Source organism: Megascapheus bottae, chromosome 9, assembly GCF_031878675.1.
Source record: "Megascapheus bottae isolate mThoBot1 chromosome 9, mThoBot2.hap1, whole genome shotgun sequence".
Classification (NCBI taxonomy): domain Eukaryota; kingdom Metazoa; phylum Chordata; class Mammalia; order Rodentia; family Geomyidae; genus Megascapheus; species Megascapheus bottae.
In genome coordinates this window covers 39,203,835-39,225,048 of record NC_143517.1, presented here as the reverse complement: position 1 = coordinate 39,225,048, position 21,214 = coordinate 39,203,835, and the positions used below count along the sequence as shown (strand labels likewise).

At 46.7% G+C, this 21,214-nt stretch overlaps 1 protein-coding gene across 1 annotated transcript; it reads right to left on the bottom strand.

Moving 5' to 3' along the window:
• Nucleotides 1–16,726: 16,726 nt before the first annotated feature.
• Nucleotides 16,727–19,865, bottom strand: Kcns2 (potassium voltage-gated channel modifier subfamily S member 2). Its single transcript, XM_090339127.1, has one exon. It carries the CDS (start codon nt 19,863–19,865, stop codon nt 18,429–18,431), a length of 1,437 nt encoding a protein of 478 aa, XP_090195253.1. The 3' UTR covers nt 16,727–18,428.
• Between the last annotated feature and the right edge of the window lie 1,349 nt (nt 19,866–21,214).

Sequence of the window (21,214 nt, the reverse complement as noted above, 5' to 3'; positions counted from 1 at the left end):
TCTAATGGGCTGCTAGTTGACTTTATTCTTTAGTGATTTTGATGCTCTGCGTGGCCCCTTAATAATTATAATATCCCAGTCATTTTGGGGTCCCTGAATTCTCCAGCAATAGAATCACCAGCACTCAGTGAACAGAGCTAGGAGTTAGTTTAATAGCAGCGCAACAGCTACTCTCCACCTCCAGGCTGATAGAGAGCAACCCCGACCTTCCACAGGGCTGAGCTTTTAAAGGAGAGCACCACACGCAGGTGGCCAAGAATTTTCAATATTTTTACAAAAACAAAAAAAGAATTAGACAGCTAATCCTGACAGGTTACTACAATAATAACCCAAAACAGGGATGTTAACTGTATATAATATGTACAAAGATCCACAATACTTGTGCACTAAGCAGAAATGCTCTTCACAGGAAAGATCTATACTTACTCTGCCCAGTTTAAAGCAAATTCGATCCTTCAGTTCCTGAAGTTGTTCCAAAAGACAAGAAAGCCTACTTCTATTACAGATTGGAATTAATTCTTCAAAAGGAAAAAGATTGTTGAGGCTCACTGCTGATGTGTTACAGGACTGTGGTGAGTTATTGAGCGCCTCCTCTAAGGCTTTAACAAATCGAGAAGACAGCCTGTGAGGGTTACAAAAGCTTAACAAGATACACACAGAAGCCCTCAAAATACTACCCCACACCCAGTGTGTACCATTTGCACTTCCTGTATTCATCAGCAACAGACATCTGGGAACCCCAATCATAAGCCAACTAATTTGTTAAATGCAGAGACGGGGGGAAAAAAAGACAAACCTGGGCTCCAAAGGCAGACCCTTGTTAATCCTACTAGCTTCTCCGGAGGCTGAGATCTGAGGATTGTAATTCAGAGCCAGCTGGGGCAAAGAAGGTCCTGAGATTCTTATCTCTAATTAACCACCAAAAAGCTGAAAGTAGAGCTGTGACTCATGTGGTAGACCACTAGCCTTGGGGGGCGGGGGGGAACACATGATTCCTGTTAGACAGCTGATATTCAGAGCCTAGAGCAGACATGGAGACAAAGTGTGGTCATTTCTGTAGTAACCTGTCAGGACTGGCTGTCTAATTAGTTTTCTTGGTTTTGTTTTAATTTAAATTTGTTATTGTGATTAATAGAAGGGTTACATTATGTTCACCAGATAGAAGGTGCATAACTTCACAAATGTTGATACCCTTTCTCATGACATGGTCCCCATTTCCTTCCCACCCTCCCCCCTGCTTATCTTGATTTCCCCCTTCCCTATCCAATTTCAAATAACCAATTAAGCACATATAAAATATATTAGATAACAAGGTGAAATATTGTAACAATATGAGATAAACAAGGGATGGCAAAAGAGATGGGAGATAACATAGTACATTAAGGACAACAGTCACTCATTATATGGCTTTTCTTTCCTTCTCCTGGAGGTCCTTACATTCAGTGTCATACTATTTGGCCTAATGTCTCTAGATTTTGTTCTATTGTAAATCTCTGCTGGAAGAGCCCAAGGTTTCTATTGATTATGACAAATGAGGGAGACTATTGGGCCTATGTTCCTTTGAGTCTGGCTTACTTCACTTAATATGATTTTTTCTAAGTCTTTCCATTTCCTTACAAATGGGGTGATGTCATTCTTTCTGACAGCAGCATAGAATTCCATTGTGTATAAATACCACATCTTGTTGATCCACTCATGAGGGACATCTGGGTTGGTTCCATATCTTTGCTATGGTAAATAGTGCTGCAATGAATATCATTGTGTGAGTGGATTTAGTATGCCCAAAGTAACAACCATCCCATTAAAAGATGGGCCAAAGACTTAAAGAGAGTCTTCTCTGAAGAAGAAATAAAAATGGCCTATAGACACATGAAGAAACGTTCGACATCTCTGGTCATAAAAGAAATGCAAATCAAAACAACTCTAAGATTCCACCTCACTCCAGTTAGAATGGCCAGGATCAAGAAATCTACTAACAACAGATGCTGGAGGGGATATGGCCAGGAGGGATCACTACTACACTGTTGATGGGAGTGCAGACTCGTTCAACCACTATGGAAAGCATATGGCAGTTCCTCAGAAGACTAAACATAGAACTCCCCTATGACCCAGGAATTCCACTACTTGGCATTTACCCAACCATCCAGAAACAAGGGCATGTTTTGTTTTGTTTTTAAATGCTTAAACTGCTTCACCACCTGCGTGTGGTGTTTTCCTGGTGAGCAGGACCACTGCGTGTGGTGCTCTCCTTTAAAAGCTCAGCCCTGGGAAGGTCGGGGCTGCTCTCTATCAACCCGGAGGTGGAGAGTAGCCACTGTGCTGCTATTAAACTAACTCCTAGCTCTGTTCACTGAGTGCTGGTGATTCTATTGATGGAGAATTTGGGGACCCAAAAATGACTGGGATATTATAATTCCAGCAAAGGAGAAATAAACTAGCCCTGCCTACAGATATTCATACTGAGTCTTGATGCTTCAGAAGGCAGAGGTGAGAGATGTGCATTTGGGGCTGGACAAAACACATAGAAAGGCCCAGAGACACCATTCACTGTCCAGATTCAGTGCAAGATAAACACATTTGATGACAATGAACTGGATAACTTTCCTTGCTTTATCTTGCAAATGAAGAGAGGTCCTGGAATCATGTGGTCTGTGGAGTTTCATTTTTAACCCAATTCATTAACTGTTCTCCAGATCAGTTAACTCCAAGTCCTACCTGCACTGTCTCCTGGTGAAACTGTCTACTAACCATATACTCCACTGTGCTCATTTCTATTCTTTCATTTGATAGTGAAATAGAAATAATGATTTCTGCAGAGGCTTTTCCAGGTTAGCTACCAGGAGAAGCCAGCAGAGGTGAGAGAGGGCTGACCCAGCACTTGAGGAAATAGATTCAACGTGTGGCTCTTTAAGTCAATTCACTAGCTCCACATCCTGACTGAAGAAAAGCTGTTTGCCTTTTTTCTGGCAGTTTCCAGCATTTTCTAGGCCCAGGGAGGGCCTTGGTCATGGCAAAACATGTTAGGCAAATGCTCTATAGCTGGGCTACATACCCAACCCCATTTTCTTTTAATTAAAGCTATTTACAAGGAGGAGGTATCAAGTATAACCGAGCGACATAAATTAAACCAAATGAGAAAAGAGAAATGGGAAACAAATGTAGAAAGGCAGTCTGGATTGTGGGTCATGGAAAATTGCTTAGCATGAAATTGGTCTAGAAGCCAAAATGAAGAAGGAAAGCAGAGCCAGATTACATTGGCCCAGGACAGCGGCCATCAGCACCTGAAGTCTTGCTAGACCAAACTGAGACGTGCCATGCATAGAAAATAAACTCTGCTCCTTAAAAAGAAGCCCTGTACTGGGGCTTTCCTTCTTTTTCATTGCTGAGTCATATTCCTTACTGTGCATGTACAACAAGCTTTCATCCAATAAACTACCACTGTCCAATAGAAAGATAATATGAAATGTAATATCCCAGCCACTTTGGTCACCAACACTCAATGAACCGAGCTAGGAATTTTTGTACTGCCTTTGAAATACGATGTGTATTTTATACTCATAGCACATTAATAAATGAGTGAACAAGGAAAAAAGAATATTAAATATTGGTGATATGCCCTTAGAGAGGTACTTCTCATCTTGATACTAAAAGTTGGGAATTATGCTTTTTTTTCTAAAGTTTAAAAGTATCTATGATTTTAATGTAGCTAAATATAATGTATTCCTTCTTTAAATTTTAGTAACTCAATGGTTTATAATATATTCAAGTCAATCAGTTTTTTAATATATTTACATGCACAGTCATCACTGTTGCCAATTTTAGAATAGCAATAATTCAATATGCTATCATTATTCAGTTATAGCCATGTACTTGTGGCTCTTGCCTGTAATCTGAGGATAAAGGTTCAAAGCCAGCCCAGGCAGAAAAGTCTGTAAGAGTCTTATTTCAAATTAACCACAAAAAGCTCTAAGTGGAGCTGTGGCTTTAATGGTAAAGTGGTAACCTTGAGCCAAAGGAGCTCATAGACAGCTCCCAGGCCCAGAGGTCAAGCCCCTGAATCAACATACACACACACACACACACACACACACACACACACACACACACACACACACATCAGTATTATCCATATTTAGTTATCAGTATCCTTACAGTGATGACATGGGTGGATTTGGCAGATGAACCATTTTAGTATTTGCAGCAGCCTCATGTTTGATTCAGTATCCTAATGGCTCCAAAAATCTTACCTTCAGCTCAGATTTTCTCAAATTCTGTAGCTAGGCATTCTGTATGTGCATGTGTGGGTGTGTATGTGCCCACACACTTGCACCCTTGCACACCTGCCTGTACTGGGACTTTTGCTCAGGTCCTCAAGCTCTCACGATGTTTTTGCTCACCTGAGCCATGTTCCTGAGGCCTAAATGGCCACCCCGCTTCACCCCATCAGCTGACCTCAGCGTCATGTCCTCACTTATAGAGATAACACTATTCTTACCCCCGAGTTACCCTAGCTACTTATACCTCTGCCGTTCCTGTCTACTATAAGCTGCCTGAGGCTCCAAACCGGGCCCACACTCGGTTCATGTGCACTGCCCCAGTGCAGGCCCCAGCACCACCATGTTTAGTAGGCGGTTGCTAAGTACTAGTTAAACCACTCATTAAACTCAAACCACAGTTTAAGCCTAGCCAGATGGTTAGAAAGCCTAAAACCCAATGATTAAGTGCCAAATGCCCTACTATCATCAAGAGAATATAGATTATGCCTTTCTTGCTCATTACTGTGCTTCCAATGTCATTGAATCCTGACTTAATAGGTGAAGGGGAAGATGAATGAACGGATGGATGGATGGATAGATGGATGGATGTGCAGGCAGAGACATGTCTTGAAAATAAACTGCTTGCACAAAAAGCAGCCAGACAGTCACAACATTATATCTGTGTCATCTTTCCAATATAAATCAATCAATGCCCAATAACCTGAAACCTAGAGGAACATTTCTTTTGCCCTTCAAGAAATGATTATTCAACTCATCATGAACGATTAGATGACGAGTCTTGCTACATCCCCCGCACCCACAGCACTCTAAGGCTTGTAAGAATACACCCTGTTACTAAAGAGACAGACGCAGCATTTTTATTGTGAACATATCCTTCAGAAAGTGTGTCTAGACTGATTCATATGAAGCAGACAGATGTGTTACATCTGCTTTACAAAATACAAAAAATGAGAATGAGGTCCTTTGTCCTTTAAGCTATAAGACTTGATTTTTGTTCTTATAATTCTGTGGTCAGTGGTGCAAGTAGCTGAATGAAAACTAGAAGATGGCTCTATTTTTCAATCTCCATGCTTCCTGCTTTATGAGAAACCAAAACCAAAAAGCACTTTATAAAATACATTATTCAGTTGGTATCTGGAAAAAATAAAAACATAATTACATGCAGTAAAGGTAGAGCAATAATATATAACCACTGATTCTTTTTGAAGTATGTGTGATTAATGTGTAAAATCCAGTTCAACAGTCACTGAAGATCTGCTAGATCAAGAAATGAGATTATGGATTTTTTTTTAATCTGTTTGCTTAACTACAGCTAGAAATCCTGCTTGATCTTCCTTTCTATTCCCTAAAAGTATGAGGTAAAAGTTGAGTAAAAGTATCCTAATGATTTCAGCTTATCCACTCAATAACCACTCAGAGAAATAAGCTATGTTCTAGAAGTATTTAGATATTTGGAACATGATCAGTGCGTCAACCTGAACTACCAGGCACTGAGGTGAGAGCTAATGGGAACAAACAAGGTGTTCCAACTTGGATCACTCATTGTGAGCTGGGTGTGGTGGCTCACACCTGTAATTCTAGCTACTCAGGAGGCTGAGATCTGAGGATCACAGTTCAAGCAAGCCTGGGCACTAAAGACCATTAGACTCTTATCTCCAGTTAATCACTAGAAAATGGGAAGTGGGGCTAGGTTCAAGGGGTAGGGCGGTAGCCTTGAGCTGAAGAACTCAGGGCCTGAGTTCAAGCTCCATGACTGACAGAAGCAGAGGCAGAGGCAGAAGAAGAAGAAGAAGAAGAAGAAGAAGAAGAAGAAGAAGAAGAAGAAGAAGAAGAGAGGAGGAGGAGGAGGAGGAGGAGGAGGAGGAGGAGGAGGAGGAGGAGGAGGAGGAGGAGGAGGAGGAGGAGGAGGAGGAGGAGGAAGAGGAGGAGGAGGAGGAAGAGGAGGAGGAGGAGGAGGAGAAGAAGAAGAAGAAGAAGAAGAAGAAGAAGAAGAAGAAGAAGAAGAAGAAGAAGAAGAAGAAGAAGAAGAAGAAGAAGAGGAAGAGGAAGAAGAAGAAGAATTGTAATCAGAATGGGCTCAAGAGTAGGATAATAATTTCAGAGTTGAATGACTTGAACTTCGATCGACGGTGAGATCTAGAAGGTATCTTGGAAGCAGCTCGAAGCCCATCTCTGGATGTGTGTGGCATGTATAGACCTAGAATTGAACATCTCCATTGTCAGATAAAGCTGTGGATGAAACTGGGCAACATGAAGGGGAAAGACCAAGAATAAAACTCTAAGGAATGAGCAGAACAAAAGGAATGGCCAGTGAATTTCACAACAGACCAGAAAATATGAGATGGAGCTGGAAGCAGAGAGAGGAGACACTTCAAGCAAGCTAACCTTCAGTACCAGTTATAGCACATAATAGTCCCTCAATAAATGTGGGTTCAGCAAACAACTGTGAAGGATAACAACTGAGTTTCCATCTGACTCTAAAGTAAAACACTTATAATGGTGTTAATTTTTGTTCCCATGGTTGCCTTTGGAACCAAAGAGAAGCAGCTGGATCTCAGCTCTGTCACTTCCCAGTGGAATGAATGACTTTGCACAAAGAGCCAAGGTCCTAAATAAAACTATTTTGATCATTAGAGGATGGGGGATAAACAAACTTTGGTCTAAGCTCAGTACAGTTCAAAACAACGAGGTTTATCTTTATAAACTGTCATGAGGAAAAAAATATCTCCAGGATGGAACCATCTTTATAACCACTCAATAAAACTTAATATCATTCTCCAGGTAAATGAAGATCTACATTTTACATTCATGGAATGCTCTGGACAGAAGCATACAAATGCATTAGCAGCAGTCGCAGCAGCTAGAGGAAGGAACTAGCATTGGGAAATGGTATGCTAAGGAGTTTTTTCCTATGAGGTTTGATTTTGTGTGTATGATAAATGTATTCACCTATTACTAGTGTAACTGCAAATTAATGTATCTTGAAACTACATTTTAAGTGTGACAAAGGCCAAAAAAAAAAAAAAGACCATGACTGTCACGCACATTGCCTGGCCTGAAGAATGCTCTTGTCACACAGCTTATGCCCATTGATGATCCCTGAGAACAGCAGTAGAACGCTCCTTTCTCACCATTGGCTCCATGTCTGCCACTGGCTTTCTTGATAAGGGTCCTCTCTCCACAGGAGATGGTATGTGTGCCACTGGGCCAGTTATTTAACCTGAGTGTCTCAGATTGCTCATCTACTAAGGAGAATAAAAATGGAATCTATTTTGTAGGGTAGTTTGGAAAGTTTAATACATGTAAAGCTCTTGGAACAAATACTGGCCAATATTAACATCACCACCCTTATACTTTAGCTGGGAAGACAAATATTCAAAATTAACCAAGTGTTCACTGCTAGTGAATGTCTGACCTAGAATTTTAATGGTAATCTGTATGCAGTTGTGAGGGGGTTGTTGTACATACTATTTAGTGGTGATACACACACACACACACACACACACACACATACAAATGTACACATGTCATACATAACATAATAGGCACAAAATATGGATCAGAGAGGGGAGAAGGGAATAGAGTTACCATTTAAGGAGCACAGAGTTTAGTTTGGCATAATGAGAAGGTTTTGGAGATGATTTGCATAATCCTATGAATGAATCCTATTAGTACTATTGGAATGCACTCTTACACTAGTAAATATTATGTTACATATATCTTACCCAAACTAAAATTTAGCAAAATACATTTAAAATACTGGAATGGAATAAGCTTGCTTTCATTTGCCAGCTATAGCTGTAGGTTCAGATCTTTGTCTAGCTGGGGCTGTCAACCAATAGCCAATGAATTCCTGCCATCTCATCTCCCATCCATCCATCCATCCATCCATCCACAGGCCCATCAGTACCTCCAAGTAGCCTCTCATCCACTCCCCTCAGCCTTCTTCTGTCTGCTAACCTGCCCCACTGAACAAGCTTCCACCCTCGCAGCAGCTGTGCCTGATCCTACCACCCAGGTGTCTGGACAAGTGCTTCTTGCTGAAGGCCAGAAAAGAACCTGTCTTGCCAAACTCATCACAGGCAGAACAGAAAATGGCAAATGCCAGGGATTTACTGGAAGTTGTTTTTCCCGCATCAGCAGCACCCTAAATGCTTCAGCTGAATTCCAGTCTGTGAGCTACAGGATGGAATCAGCATGCACACCGCATTCTGCTTAGCTCACTACAAAGAGGAAACATGGAAATGAAGAGCTCACATTTGCTTTGTGTGTTTTGGATTTTTGCTGGAGGATGAGCAATGAAATAGTCATTGATATGAAGCCTGTCTCTCTCCCTAGCCCAGAGTGACACTTGCTGTTCCAACTATAGATGCTTCTGATGACCTCACAATATCAGTGTCCACGGCTGGGCCCTGCTCCAGCAGGCTGAGGCCCTTCAGTGGCTGTTCCTTCTGGGTCTACTTACCAGAAACGTGAACTGGCTCCCACAGATGCCATTACCTACAGTAGCCTTCCTCAGTTCTGCTGCTCCCTCAGAGTGGAGAGAGACACGGGCATTACCCCATCAACACAAATTAGTAGCAATGAAGCAGGAAAAGCAGAGGATGCTGAACGGCAGCAGAGTGCGAGACATCGGGTGGTAAGAAACCTCATTTCAACAGAGGACAGTCTTAAGAAAGTCTGTCTCAGAAGCATGTCTAAACAAGGGTCCTGGAGCACAGCTGCTTCATCCCCTTTCACCAGGGGGAAGGCTGCTCTTTTTCCTTCACCCCAGGGTATAGACAGCTAGGGAGCACACCACGCATGTGCACTCAGCTCGTGAACACATGCAGAAATTCACAGACACTGAGGCACCATGGACGCATATATACACTAACATGTGCATACAGATACACACAGCCACACGCATGTGCATGTGGCTACTCCTGGAGGAAACAGACACACAAGGACACGCAGTCACAAAAACACAGATTTAGAGTGATGCCTGTAAACAAACACACATATCCAATGATACAGCTGCATTCGTGCATACGTGCATGGACACATATGCATATACACATCCCTGGGTGTTAAAGCCTGCTCCTTTGGGGTTGTGGCATAGCAACACTTGGGGCCAAGGCCATGGGAAGATGGCCTTCCCGTTGTGCCCAGCACAGAGCTTGCTTCATGCTCCTGTTCTGTGCCCAGCTAACCACTGCCTCCTGCCAGATACAGTGCAGCCTCTTGGTTCCTCTCCTGGCAATTGTGTTTGAGGCCAAGAACTCCAATCACACTGCATATGTGACATTTGCATATTGCAGTTTCCAGGCATCAAACTCCTAGAACATCAGCACAAACCAGTCCCTTCTACTCCTCTCCCTACACGTACATACTCCTCTCCTTTCACATATATCTACATATTCCCTTGGAGAGGAAAACAAAACTTCAGGCGAATGGGGAGCTCAGGATTTGGGGTTGACTGGAATTTTCCTTTTTTTTCTTCTCAGTGTGAGAAAATGTTAAGCATACTCATACATGAGGGATTTCTTTCAGATGGGAAAGCTACTGAATAATCAGTGAGCTCATGTTTTAAAATTGGAAAATTGCATGGCAATATATTTAAACACTGTGCATAAAACATCACCATGTTCTTTCTGAGCCTTAAATCATTGGTTCCCAGGTTCCCTGACAGTATGAAGGTCAGTGTGAAATTGGTTTACTTCCGGGCTCCACTGCATCCCCAGTGAGGCACAAAGAAAGCTGTCTGGCTTCTCTTTAAGAGCTAGTGGTAAAGCCCAGGGCCCCTGGGATTTGTGCTTTTCCTCTCACACTTTCCACAAAAAGCAATGCAGGATACAATCCTGTGAGGGTGGCCTTTGTAATAACCAACCCTGAATGCTGCAGGTTACAATTCAGCCATTCCTGGTAGAGTCATCCCTGGCAGACTCACAAAGTTTGCCAGAAAAGTCGATAGAAGGCTGACAGATCAAAAGTGAGTCGTGCCAGCTCTCCTCTTAGAAAACAGTTAGACGAGCGTCTGACTGCTAACACCTCAGTTCTTTTCATAGTAGGTCTGAAAATAGCTCAGAATTCTTTAAATGTCTGGAAATGTAGGCGACGAAGAATTTGGAGTGCAGAATCCTCCCCAAGTACCCCAGGTTCTGTTCCTACCACATCCCTTCCAGCTGCCTGCTCAGGCTGCATTCCTGGATGCTGGGGTTTGCGCTCCAGTCCCTGTGTCTCTTTTGGAAACCATTAATCTAGGACTTAGAACAGGCTATTCACAGAGGAGTGGTGAAGCTGATATTCTGCATTCATACCACCAGGTCCTTTTGGGTCTCCTTTGTGTGTCTGTCACCTTTGTGTGTCTCTTGCTACAAATCTTGTATGTGCTAGTCACCTGCCATGATGGCCCCCATTCAAAGGCAGGTCCTTTGTGAAGGAGCTTGAACTCATGCAGATTTTCATCTCCTTAGCAGTGGCCCTTCTTACCTTGCTTGCCAAAGTAGTAGTGGCCAGAAATGTCATCAGTAGATCTAAGACACTGAAAAGGGAAAGCTGAGCCTGAGGAGGAGGGAGGAAGGAAAGGGAAAGCTGGGCCTAGCGGGGGAGGGAGGGAGGAATGTAGAAAGGAGAGGTCTCTTGGGACAAGCTTGGACTTGAGTGTGTTGATAAATAACCAAGCACGAGTTCACCGGGACTGAAAGGGGACTGAGAACCTTTAGAATGTTTATAATGGATAGGACCAATATGTGACACTGAGGCAAGCTCTGGTAAAACCTGATGACCAATCAGGTGCAAGGATGAGGGACCATGCAGGTGGCAAGGAGCTTCCTAGACAGTGGTGCTCCACACGTGGGCTGAAAGCCGCCTGCATCAGAATCACCTTGGAGGGCTGGGCTGGATCTCAGTGCCTACTAGTCAAGTGCCTACTTGACTAGCACAGGGGAGATTCCATCCCCAGCACCACACACCTCCAAAAGGGCATTCTCCTGGGACCTTTTTTCTGCAAGCTTCTACCCCAGGAGCCTGATCCTGTAGATGGATGAGGCCCAGAGAGCTACTTTGCTACTTGGTTTAAAACTCCCTGGATAAGGGGTCAGGAATTTAGCCTAATGGTAGAGTGCTTGTCTAGCATGACCACATACATAGAAAGAAGCCAGAAATGGTGCTGTGGCTCAAGTGGTAGAGCTCTAGTCTTGAGAAAGCCCAAGGACAGTGCCCAGGCCCTGAGTTCAAGGCTCAGGACTGGCAAAAAAAAAAAAAAAAAAAAAAAAAAAAAAAACAAAAAAAAAAACCTCCCTGCATAAATTCCATACAGAGACTGGAAAAGTCTATATGGCATCAACAATTATAAGTAATGCCTTTCCTATTTATGTCTCTTAAATCTACTATGGTACTCAGCTGCTGATATGATGAGAAAACTGAAAAGTGGGGAGGCGTCAAAGACGTCTGCAACTCCTCCGCTCAGGGTCCCCAGACCCCAAACAAGAACAAAGTCAGAAGTTTAGAGTGAAGGTGGCAGGATGAACTTTAGCATGGTGACTTCCAGGGAAGTTGGGGAATGGGCCGAGGGCCCAGGGTGAGATGGGGCCAGGAAGGAGATGTGCAGATCATCCACTGTGTCACTGAGGTGCCTGCAGCCACCATGGGGAAGTGTGCGGTGGAGTCAGGAGGAGAATGAAGAGGCGGCTGGGTCAACAGCGTGTAGTATTCCAAAATCAGATAGCATTTGGATGTTAAAAACTTAGGGGAGGTCAAAGAACATGAGGAGCTTAAGGAGTGAGAGAAGACCACTGAATCTATCTAGTAGGAAGTTGCTGACACAGAAAGCAGTTCCACAAAAGTGGGAGGAACAGAACTCCGTTATGGAAACAATAGGGAGGTCAATGTCCACACACTTACCAGGGAAATCAAACAGGTAGTTAATGGGCCTGCTGAGAACCATGAGGAGGTCTAGGGGTTCATTCATTCCTGTGGCCGCCCCTCAAATGCCAGGTGTCACCTTCCCTCTCTTGTGTCTCTGCACCTTCCTGCACTTTTAGTAGCTGTTCTCATAGCTGACTTCTATCTATACCTCCCCCCCCCACTCTTCCAGTAGTGTGTTCCACAGGTACTTGGGCAATGTGGCTTCTCCTTAACAAGGTATCTGAGTGCTCCTGTGTCTCTTGATAGCACCACCATCCACACAACCACAAACGAATCAGCCCCTCACCTTCACCCCATCCTGATGGAAGCCTGCAGTTGAACCCTCTGGAAACTTGCCTGGCCCTTCGCCTCATCCCACCGCTTTTGCATATGACCTGCACTATAGCCGTGGTGCTAGTCAGAATATCCCACCGCAGGGACAAAAAGGACAACTTTTTAGATGGTTTTGCTCTGGCTTGATTTAACACCTGCCTTCTCAGCTGCACTGACTTGGATATTTCCACACCTGTCAGCTGCTTTGTCCTCTTGGGCTGTTCTTGTACTGATCTCTACTCATAAAATAGGAGTTTATCTTCCCTTCCTTCCTTTTCCCTTCCCTTCCTTTCCATTCCCTTCCCCTCTCTGCTTTTCCCTTTCATTCCTTTCTTTTATTCCAGCTCTCCACCCCTTACTCCCAACAGCACCTCTTTCTGGCCAGCACCAAGTTCTCTTCCTGTCAACAGCCCAGAAGTCCCATTGTCACAGAAGAGACAGTCATTCTTCCTCTTTCTGGGTCCTTATTTCTCTCTTCATCCAAAATGCATTAGTGAGTTCTATCCACACTAAGAAATTTTTAGATGACAAGGCAGGAGATAGAGGTCCCAGAAGGGGAAATGGGGTTGACTTGACTCTAGCAATAATTATCCATGGCGTGTGTGTGTGTGTGTGTGTGTGTGTGTGTGTGTGTGTGTGTGTGCACGCACACATGCACGTGCAGGCTGGGAGCATCCTTTGTTCACAGAAACATCAAAACTCAATAGAAAGCCTGAAGCACCTTATTAAACATGGCCTCTTTTGTTCTCTAATTTATTCTCAGCATTCTACATTCTCTCCACTGTGCCTTTTCCTTTACTCACCATTTTCAGCATTTGCTTTCTCTCCTCTCTTTTCCTGGCTTCTTCCTGTCCTCTTTGATGGGTATTTACAAGGCTCTGAAGCAAACTGTATCAGCTTGTCAGCTGCCTACCCAGTTGTCTGCTTGGGAGAATCTAGCCAGAGGATACTGATGCTGACACATGAGGTCACAGAAGGAGGACAGTGTCGCAGCTTTTCAGATCTGCTGTATCAATGAGTTGCCATACCCATTGGGTCCTTGGGTAGAAATGCAAGTTAAAAGTCCTGCAAGTAAGAGGAGACCATCACCATATGTGTGCAGGACTTCAGTTCTTCCCTCAGAGAATGGTTGCTTTGTCTTGTAAGAAAGACACAAAGCATCCTGGCTCCCAAATACCGTGACATCTGCTTATACCCAGAAGGGAGGGAGGAATCCAGCCATGGCCCATTTGACTGAAATGCAAGGATTCACAGTAAGGTTCCAGAGCCTTCTTGGTGTTCTATAGGGTCCTTCCTCACGAGAGCTCATGCAAAAGAGGACACCTGCAGACTCCATTGCTCTAGGGGATGAATTAAAAATGGGGCAGGAAGACTCATCTATGTTGTACACTTAGGGCCCCTGAGCGCAGTCCAGTAATCTCAGAGGAGCCAGGAAGGAGACTTGCCAGACTTCACAAAGGCAAAAAATGAAACATGAGCAGTGCAGCCTTAAAGTCAAATAGGATAGATGTGATTTTCCTCTCTGCCTAATGATTTTTAATAACACAAATTTGGATTACATGTAAGCGAGTCCAAATAATTTAAAGCCCAAAGGAGGCGATCACTACTGATGTCAAAACTATTCCCTTGGAAGAGATATCACCCAAGCATTTCTCTGATACCCTTGCCCCTGAAACTGTTCTCTCTGGTGGCCGACTTCTGAGGAGAGAAACGAAGCCATTAGAAAGCAGTTTATATGCATCCCCTATGTGCTTACAAATAAACAAGGGATATCAGGATTTGCTCGCTGCTGTAACAAGGGCATGGACAGGCATGCAGACAGTCTGCTTTTACAGCTGGGCAGGGATTTAAGGATGCTCTAGTCCAACCTCCTCATTTTGCAGTAGTGAAAGTGAAGCTCAGGCCAGAAGTTGAAGGCAAAACCCAGCAGAGGCCAATGAACCCAGTGCCCAGTGCCTTTTCTACTGGTTCCCTATAGTTTTCAAGTTAGGCTCTGGTTCTGAGTCTGGGGTGAACAGAGCTAAGGACTGGCTTCATTAATCCCCCATCGTAATGCAGGCTGAGGATATCTAGTAGTGTCAGAGAGCTGGCTTTAGCAGCAGGGATTGTAGGATGGGGCAGGGATGGCCCGGGGCATCACTTGAGGGGCTAGGGAGGATGGTGAACAGGACAATCCTTCAGGGGCCTTGTTCATGTGAGTTCCAAAAATACATGCCCATTCCCTCTACCAAGCACCCTACCCAGTCCTGTTTAAAAGCAGGCGAGGGAGGAACAGATCTCTATCTGCCTGCAGAGACGAAACAACTTTTCCTTCTCAACTATTGCTCGGAAAACTCAGCCTCTCACAGTAAATCCATTCTCCAGCTTCATATGTCTTGCCACTCCATATGTGATTGCAGGGCCTCAGGAAGTGTAAATACTGATTTCCTATTTGACCCGCCTACGTAGAAGGCTGGGGTTCTGAATGTCAGCCATGGGGCTTTCCCCCATGTCTGGACTTGGAGGTTCAAGGGCAGCAATCAGACGTAATGGTTCAGTGGAGCCACATGGATGCTTGCACAGTAGTGTGTTAATCAGTGTTTAAACTGACACAGTAAATACAGCATTCCCAATGTTTAAAATTACAACTCTGTAACAAGTCATGCTGTTAAAACATACAAGAAAAGCCTTCAAGTAGAGACCGCACACAGCCCATACAGATCCCCACTCTCCCAAAGTACATAACAGATCATTTTCTTTGAAATGAGGCAAGAATCAGCAGGTAGTCCAGTGAGTTGAGTGCTAAGATAAGTAGAAATAACAAATCCAAATGTTAAACACCAATTACTACCTGAGGAGCTACAAGTTGACTCGGCATTACAACATGCCCCTCCTCAGGAACACAGCCTAGAAAGAGGAAATGGGATGGTTTGGTGTCAAACAAAAGCCTGGGACCAATGCACATCCTCGCAATAAAGGATACGTCCTTTGCAAGCTGCTCTTCCCGTGGATGTGAGAAAAGCCTGGCCCATTTATGTGTCCCTGTTCAGCTTCCGATGCTGAAAGCAAAGCAAATCATAGCCAACAGCTGAGAGGAGTGCTGGTCTATTCTGTCCTCCTAAAGGAGATTTTTGGATCAGCTGATGGCCTGGTGACCAAAGATGTCACCTTCTAGCTTTAAGAACAGAAAATGAAGCTGACCCATCCAAATTAGCTGGGCTGAAACTGCTTGGTGAGGCTTTTATCTAGCAAGGTTAATCAAAGACCTGGCCACTAAGACAGCTCTTATGAACCTCATACCTGGATGGCACTTCGGGGGAAAGGCAGGTTGCCTCACCATCCAGTCTCCATCTTTTGTGGGATGTTACTGGAGGGTTGTTTTCGCCCCCAGCTCTCAGAAACTGTCACTTGCAGAACTCACTGCTCTTCGGACATTCTCATGCTCAGAGGGAGTGAAGATTTTGGTGGGCAAGGGAATGTAGTATTTTTTACAAGTATACATATGTACAAGAGATGTTAAAAAGACAGTCTCTAAAGCACTTTGGGATTTCCCCCAATGAAAGGCACCAGATAAATACAAGTCATTACCAAAAAGAAAAGTCAAGTTTTCCAGCTTTCACACCTGCAAAGGTAACCATTAGAGGCTCCTCCTTGGGTAGTAAACTTCCTTATTTAGAAAAATCCACACCAGAGTGACTGGGTTATTCTGCCTCCCTTTCTATCTCCTTGTTTCCACTTCGCATAAGCATTATGGTCCGTGACCATAGATACCATGCTCAGGGACGTCACGCCATCAGCCTTGACAAACTGAACTCTCCTTGTGAGTTTGTACCATCACCAGCCTTGGGTGCAGCTGAGGATGATTCTGTACTTCTGCCTTCTAGGGCTGAAGACATCAGCCAAAGCTGAGTTCCATGTGCAAATTCCAGAAAAGCCCAAATCCCCTATTCTTCTAACCTGATGGGTTGCCTTTAAGTCCTCCCACTTTCCTGCTGCTTCTGAGAAACAGACATAGACACATAGGCACTAAGAGGTTGCCACTCTTCTGCCCCCGTAAAGACTCCAGTTTCTTGGAAGGATTTAAACTGGAGGCCCGAGGATGTAAGTGGCAAGTGCATTTACCTAACAATTCACCCACATGTAGTAGCCATGGCAACTACAAGTACACAAAGCCTTCTGAGAGGATCCTCTCCACGACCTCCTGAGGTATGGATTATCCTTAACCAACTAAAACACAAAACACCAAACTTTGGGTAAAAGCCTGACTAACTCCATGCTTAGGTCCCTGGGTTCGACAGCCTCACTAAAGGTTGAACAATAAAGAAAACCACCTGGAAAATCATCAAATTACCCAAAAGACGGTGGAGAAAATGACTTTACAAAGGGGGCCCAGGGTCCCCTTCAGAATATTATGTGCTGGTTAACTAAAGAAGAGGACCAGGGGTATTTTGAAGAGGGAGGCATGGTCTCCTTTCAACACGAGCTTAGGTGTCGAAAAGTCTCTTAAATAGCTTTCGGCTTTTCAAGAAATTTACAATTATGACATTTTATGAAGTAGCAGGTTTTTGTTTTAGAACTCCTTTCTCCTGGCCACAACCCACCCTCCCCCAACAAACAGCAGTTGCAATAAAACTAAGAAAAATATTGTTTCCATCCTGGGACCAATACAGCCTTCATGCACATCTGTATTTTGAGAACACAATTCTGCATCACCAGGTTTCCATATCATGGCAGGAACTCTGGGGCAATCAAAACACTACATACACCATACTGTATCCTAGAAGCAAAATTATCTGAGCCAATTCCACTTGGAAATAAAAGAGCTCTCATTTTATGAGCTTTTAGAGCAAGCCACAAAACTATTTAAGCTACTATCCTTGCTAGCAACCTAATTATGCTCACCTCAGGAAGACAATACAACAGTTGTCTCTTCTGGGTGAAGAAAGACAGTACAATCTTACTCCTAAACATGTTTTTTAAAAAAATAAAGATTTCAAACACATGCTAATACCAAAGACACAGCAAACTTTGGTCAAATAGCTTAGACTAGCAACCTCAGCCAGAAATAAATGTCTCTGTGATTCTCTAGGAATGACAGAGGCCTGACTGTGACTTGAAAAGGGCTTAGCCTGCACCAACTCCAAGTTAAGCCTCTATGGGAGTGGTGTGTTTAGCTTAAATCCTTGTCTTTAACTTATCTGGTTTTTTTTGGGGGGGGTGGAGGGGAACTTCAATCTTTACTACATGTCTAACGAAATAACATTCTCTAAAGAGTGACAGGAGATGAACATCAATATACAATTTTCTGAAAATGATTGTGTGTCCATGCAAGCCACAGAGCTAAATAAAGATCCTAGAGCAATTCATAGACTTGCATCATCGTGTATGCTTAACTTTGCATTTTCCTTGTTTTGGCATCAAAATTAAAGCAAAGGATAAAGAAACTGAGATTTGTTTTCACATGATTGTATACAAATCTCTTGCTATCCTTGCTGACCTCATACTTAGATGTGTTCCCCTTGGACAGACTTACTAAATATTTTTTTATACGGATGTCACAAGACAACCTTGAGAACAGGAATACAAACAACACACAATACCAGGGCACAAGCACTAGAATAGTGTACATAGCAGACAAAGAAACTGACATTCTAGATACTCATCTGGCAGAAAGATGAACATTTTTTTATACCCATGATGCAAAGACCAGTGAGTGCCATTTCACTGGAAGGTGCAAAAAAAGGCATGGTGTCAGACACACCACCCTCTAAACATGATTCTCAACAACGTGAGAGCAACTTCGTGAGAACAACTTCAGCTGCATCTCCCATGCACCTCTCTCCTCTGGAGTTGGGCAGACTCTGCACGCCTTAACCCTGAGCTGCCTGAACTGTGCCAGAGACACAAGAGGCAGCTCAGCAAAGTGGGTTTGAGGATGACAAACCCTCCTGCCTAATGGAGGGAGTCGCTTAAACTTAGTTCGCTTGGGGAGCTCCTGCTCATGTTTGTTAGGCTTGCCATGAGGGATTTAACTTTATGGGCATAGTAGTCCCTTAAATTGACTGAAGGGACCTCCTTCATTCCATCTCCAAAGTCGCAGCTCCGCATGGCACTCTCCAGCTGTTTTTGGCGCCGGTAGAAGTGGGAGAACTTATTGAAGATCAACGTGATGGGCAGTACCACCACCAGGATACCCGCCAAAATGCAGGCAGAGGCAGTCAGCTTCCCTGCTGTGGTCCCTGGAACCACGTCCCCGTACCCCACGGTGGTCATGCTCACGGTGGCCCACCACCAGCAGGCAGGGATGGTAGCCAGGCCCTCGTTTTCTTCCTTTTCGATGGTGTAGGCCACCACGGAGAAGATGGAAATCCCCACGGAGAGGTAGAGCAGGAGCAGCCCCACTTCTTTGTAGCTGTATTTTAAGGTCGCTCCCAAGGAGCGGAGGCCCGTGGAGTGTCTGGCCAGCTTTAAGATTCGGAAGATCCGCATGAGTCTCAGGACCTGAGCCACTCTGCCCAGGTTGGCCAGGGTGGGCGAGCTCTCCACCACCAGGTTCACGACGAGAGTGACGTAGAAGGGGACGATGGACATGAGGTCGATAAGATTGAGCGCGTTCTTGAAAAACTTGAGGAAGTCGGGGGCCACGGCGAACCTGGCCACCAGCTCAAAGGTGAACCAGGCGATGCCAAAGTGCTCCACGATTTCGAACCTGGGGTCCTCGCCGGGGTTGCCCTGGCCGTCGGGAATTTGGAAGTCCGGCAGGCTATTGAGGCACATGGTGATGATGGATCCCAACACCACCAGGATGGACAGGACACTGAAGACCCTGCTCAGGACCGAGTAGCCCGGATTGTCCAGCGCCAGCCACAGCTGCCTGCGGCAGTTGCCCAGGGGCTGCCCGTCGAATTTGGAGGCATCGTTGTAGAAGGCCAGGATCTCATCGAAGGAGGACGTGGTGCTCTCCTGGTCGCTCTGTTCGTCCCACTTCTCCTGCTCAGGCTCCACTTTGCGGCCGTGATAGCTGTAGCTGCAGCAGGAGTCGATGAAGAACTCGTTGATGCCCCAGTACTCGATCTCCTGGCTGAAGGAGAAGACGCACAGCTCGGCCATGACGTGGAGCTTGCCAGTGTGATAGAAATGCAACACGTAAGGGAAGAGCTCGGGGTTGCGGTCGAAGTAGAACTCTCGCTGGGCGTCGTCGTAGTCGTCGCACAGTTCCAGGATGGCCTCGCGCGAGTGGCAGAGCAGCAGGCGGCCCAGGCGCGTCTCGGGGAAGCGCAGCAGGGTGTGGGAGCGCAGGCGCCGTTTGCAGCCGCCCACGTTGATGCGAATCTCCCCGTCCTCCACGCTGCTGGCCTGGGACATGTCCCACAGGCTCTGGCCCGTCATGCCCGGGGTGCCGGCCGGCCGCGCCGCGCGGGGGCGCTACACCTACAAGCGGAGGGAACCCCGTCAGCCTGGGCGCCCGGCAGTCCCCGCCCGCGCCCCTCTCCCCCCACTCCAGGCGGGGGCCTGGGTTCTGTAGGGCACTGAAGCGGGGCTGGGGGAGGAGAAAGGATCCCCTTCCTAGGAAAGGCCGGGGCTCTAATGCTTTTTGCACCTGCCCCCTCCCACTCTGGGGGTTCTGGCGAAGGCTTTTCCTGGGCCTGGGTCGCATCCCCGCGGCTCCGAGAGCTGGGGGTCGGAGGTGCGTGCTGACCTTGTCCGTGGGCACACCAAGGAGACGCCCCCGCCCGCGCGCCGCAGACAGGCGGGACTGAGCCGAGATGCGCACCAGCACCGGCAGGGCTGGGCCGGCAGAGGGGCGCGCGGAGATTTGGGAGGGGGCGGGGAGATCCACTGCTCTGGAGCCTAAACCTGCACCGGGGGGGGGGGGGAGGGAAGGAGACAGATCGGTGTCCCCGGTGTGCAGCCCCCAGGACCCGAGTCCCTCACCAGCACCGCGTTCCCCTCCCGGGGCGCCCCCGCCCTCCTGGCGCGGTGCCCCGGGGCCGCGTGCGCGGCGCCTCAACCCAGCCGAGCTGCCCGGGCTCGCCTGGCGCGTTCTGGAAGCGCTTACCTGGGAGCACGAGCGCCCGCGGCCGAGGCCGGCGGGAAACTTCCCCAACCTGCTGGCGAGCATCCCCCCGATCGTCGCTGCGGGCTGGCTGTGCGTGTGCGCGCGGGTGCGAGGCTGTGTGCGCCTGTGTGCGCCCGGCCGGCGGGCGGGCGGGGTCCACCGGGCGTCTCCTCCGGTCTCCGGCCCCCACGCCGCCGCCGCTCGCAGTTTGCAGAGGCTCACAGGTGGCCGCGGGGCTCCCACGATCTTGGAGCCCCCCTCTCGCGATCGCGCGCCCCTCACACGCCGACGGAGATGGGAGCCCACGCTGCAGAGGCCCGCGGAGCTGGAGCGGGAGCCGAGCCGGTGCGCCTGGTCGCGGGCCCTGCGCTGGGTGCGGCACGGTGGTGCTGAACGGACAGCTCCGCGCGCCTAGATCCCGGGGCGCGGCCGCCGCCCCTGCCTGGAAGCCGCAGCCGCCAGCTCAGCGGCTCTGGGCCCCTCCCGCGCGTCACCGCGACCCCCTGGCGCCCCAAGCTCTATGCCGGCCGACACCTTCCCTCCCCCCCCCATCCTCCGATGACAGCTGTTATTGCTACCGCCCCCGGGGCGCAGGCAGAGGGTTGCCTAGGGTGACCTTTCCCCACTGGGTCTGGCAAAGGCCAGGCATTGGGGTGGGGGGGGGGGGGCGGTGAGGGTA

Excerpts from the sequence above, each read along its gene's own strand:
- Kcns2 (XM_090339127.1), bottom strand. The coding sequence starts at position 19,865 with ATGACGGGCCAGAGCCTGTGGGACATGTCCCAGGCCAGCAGCGTGGAG.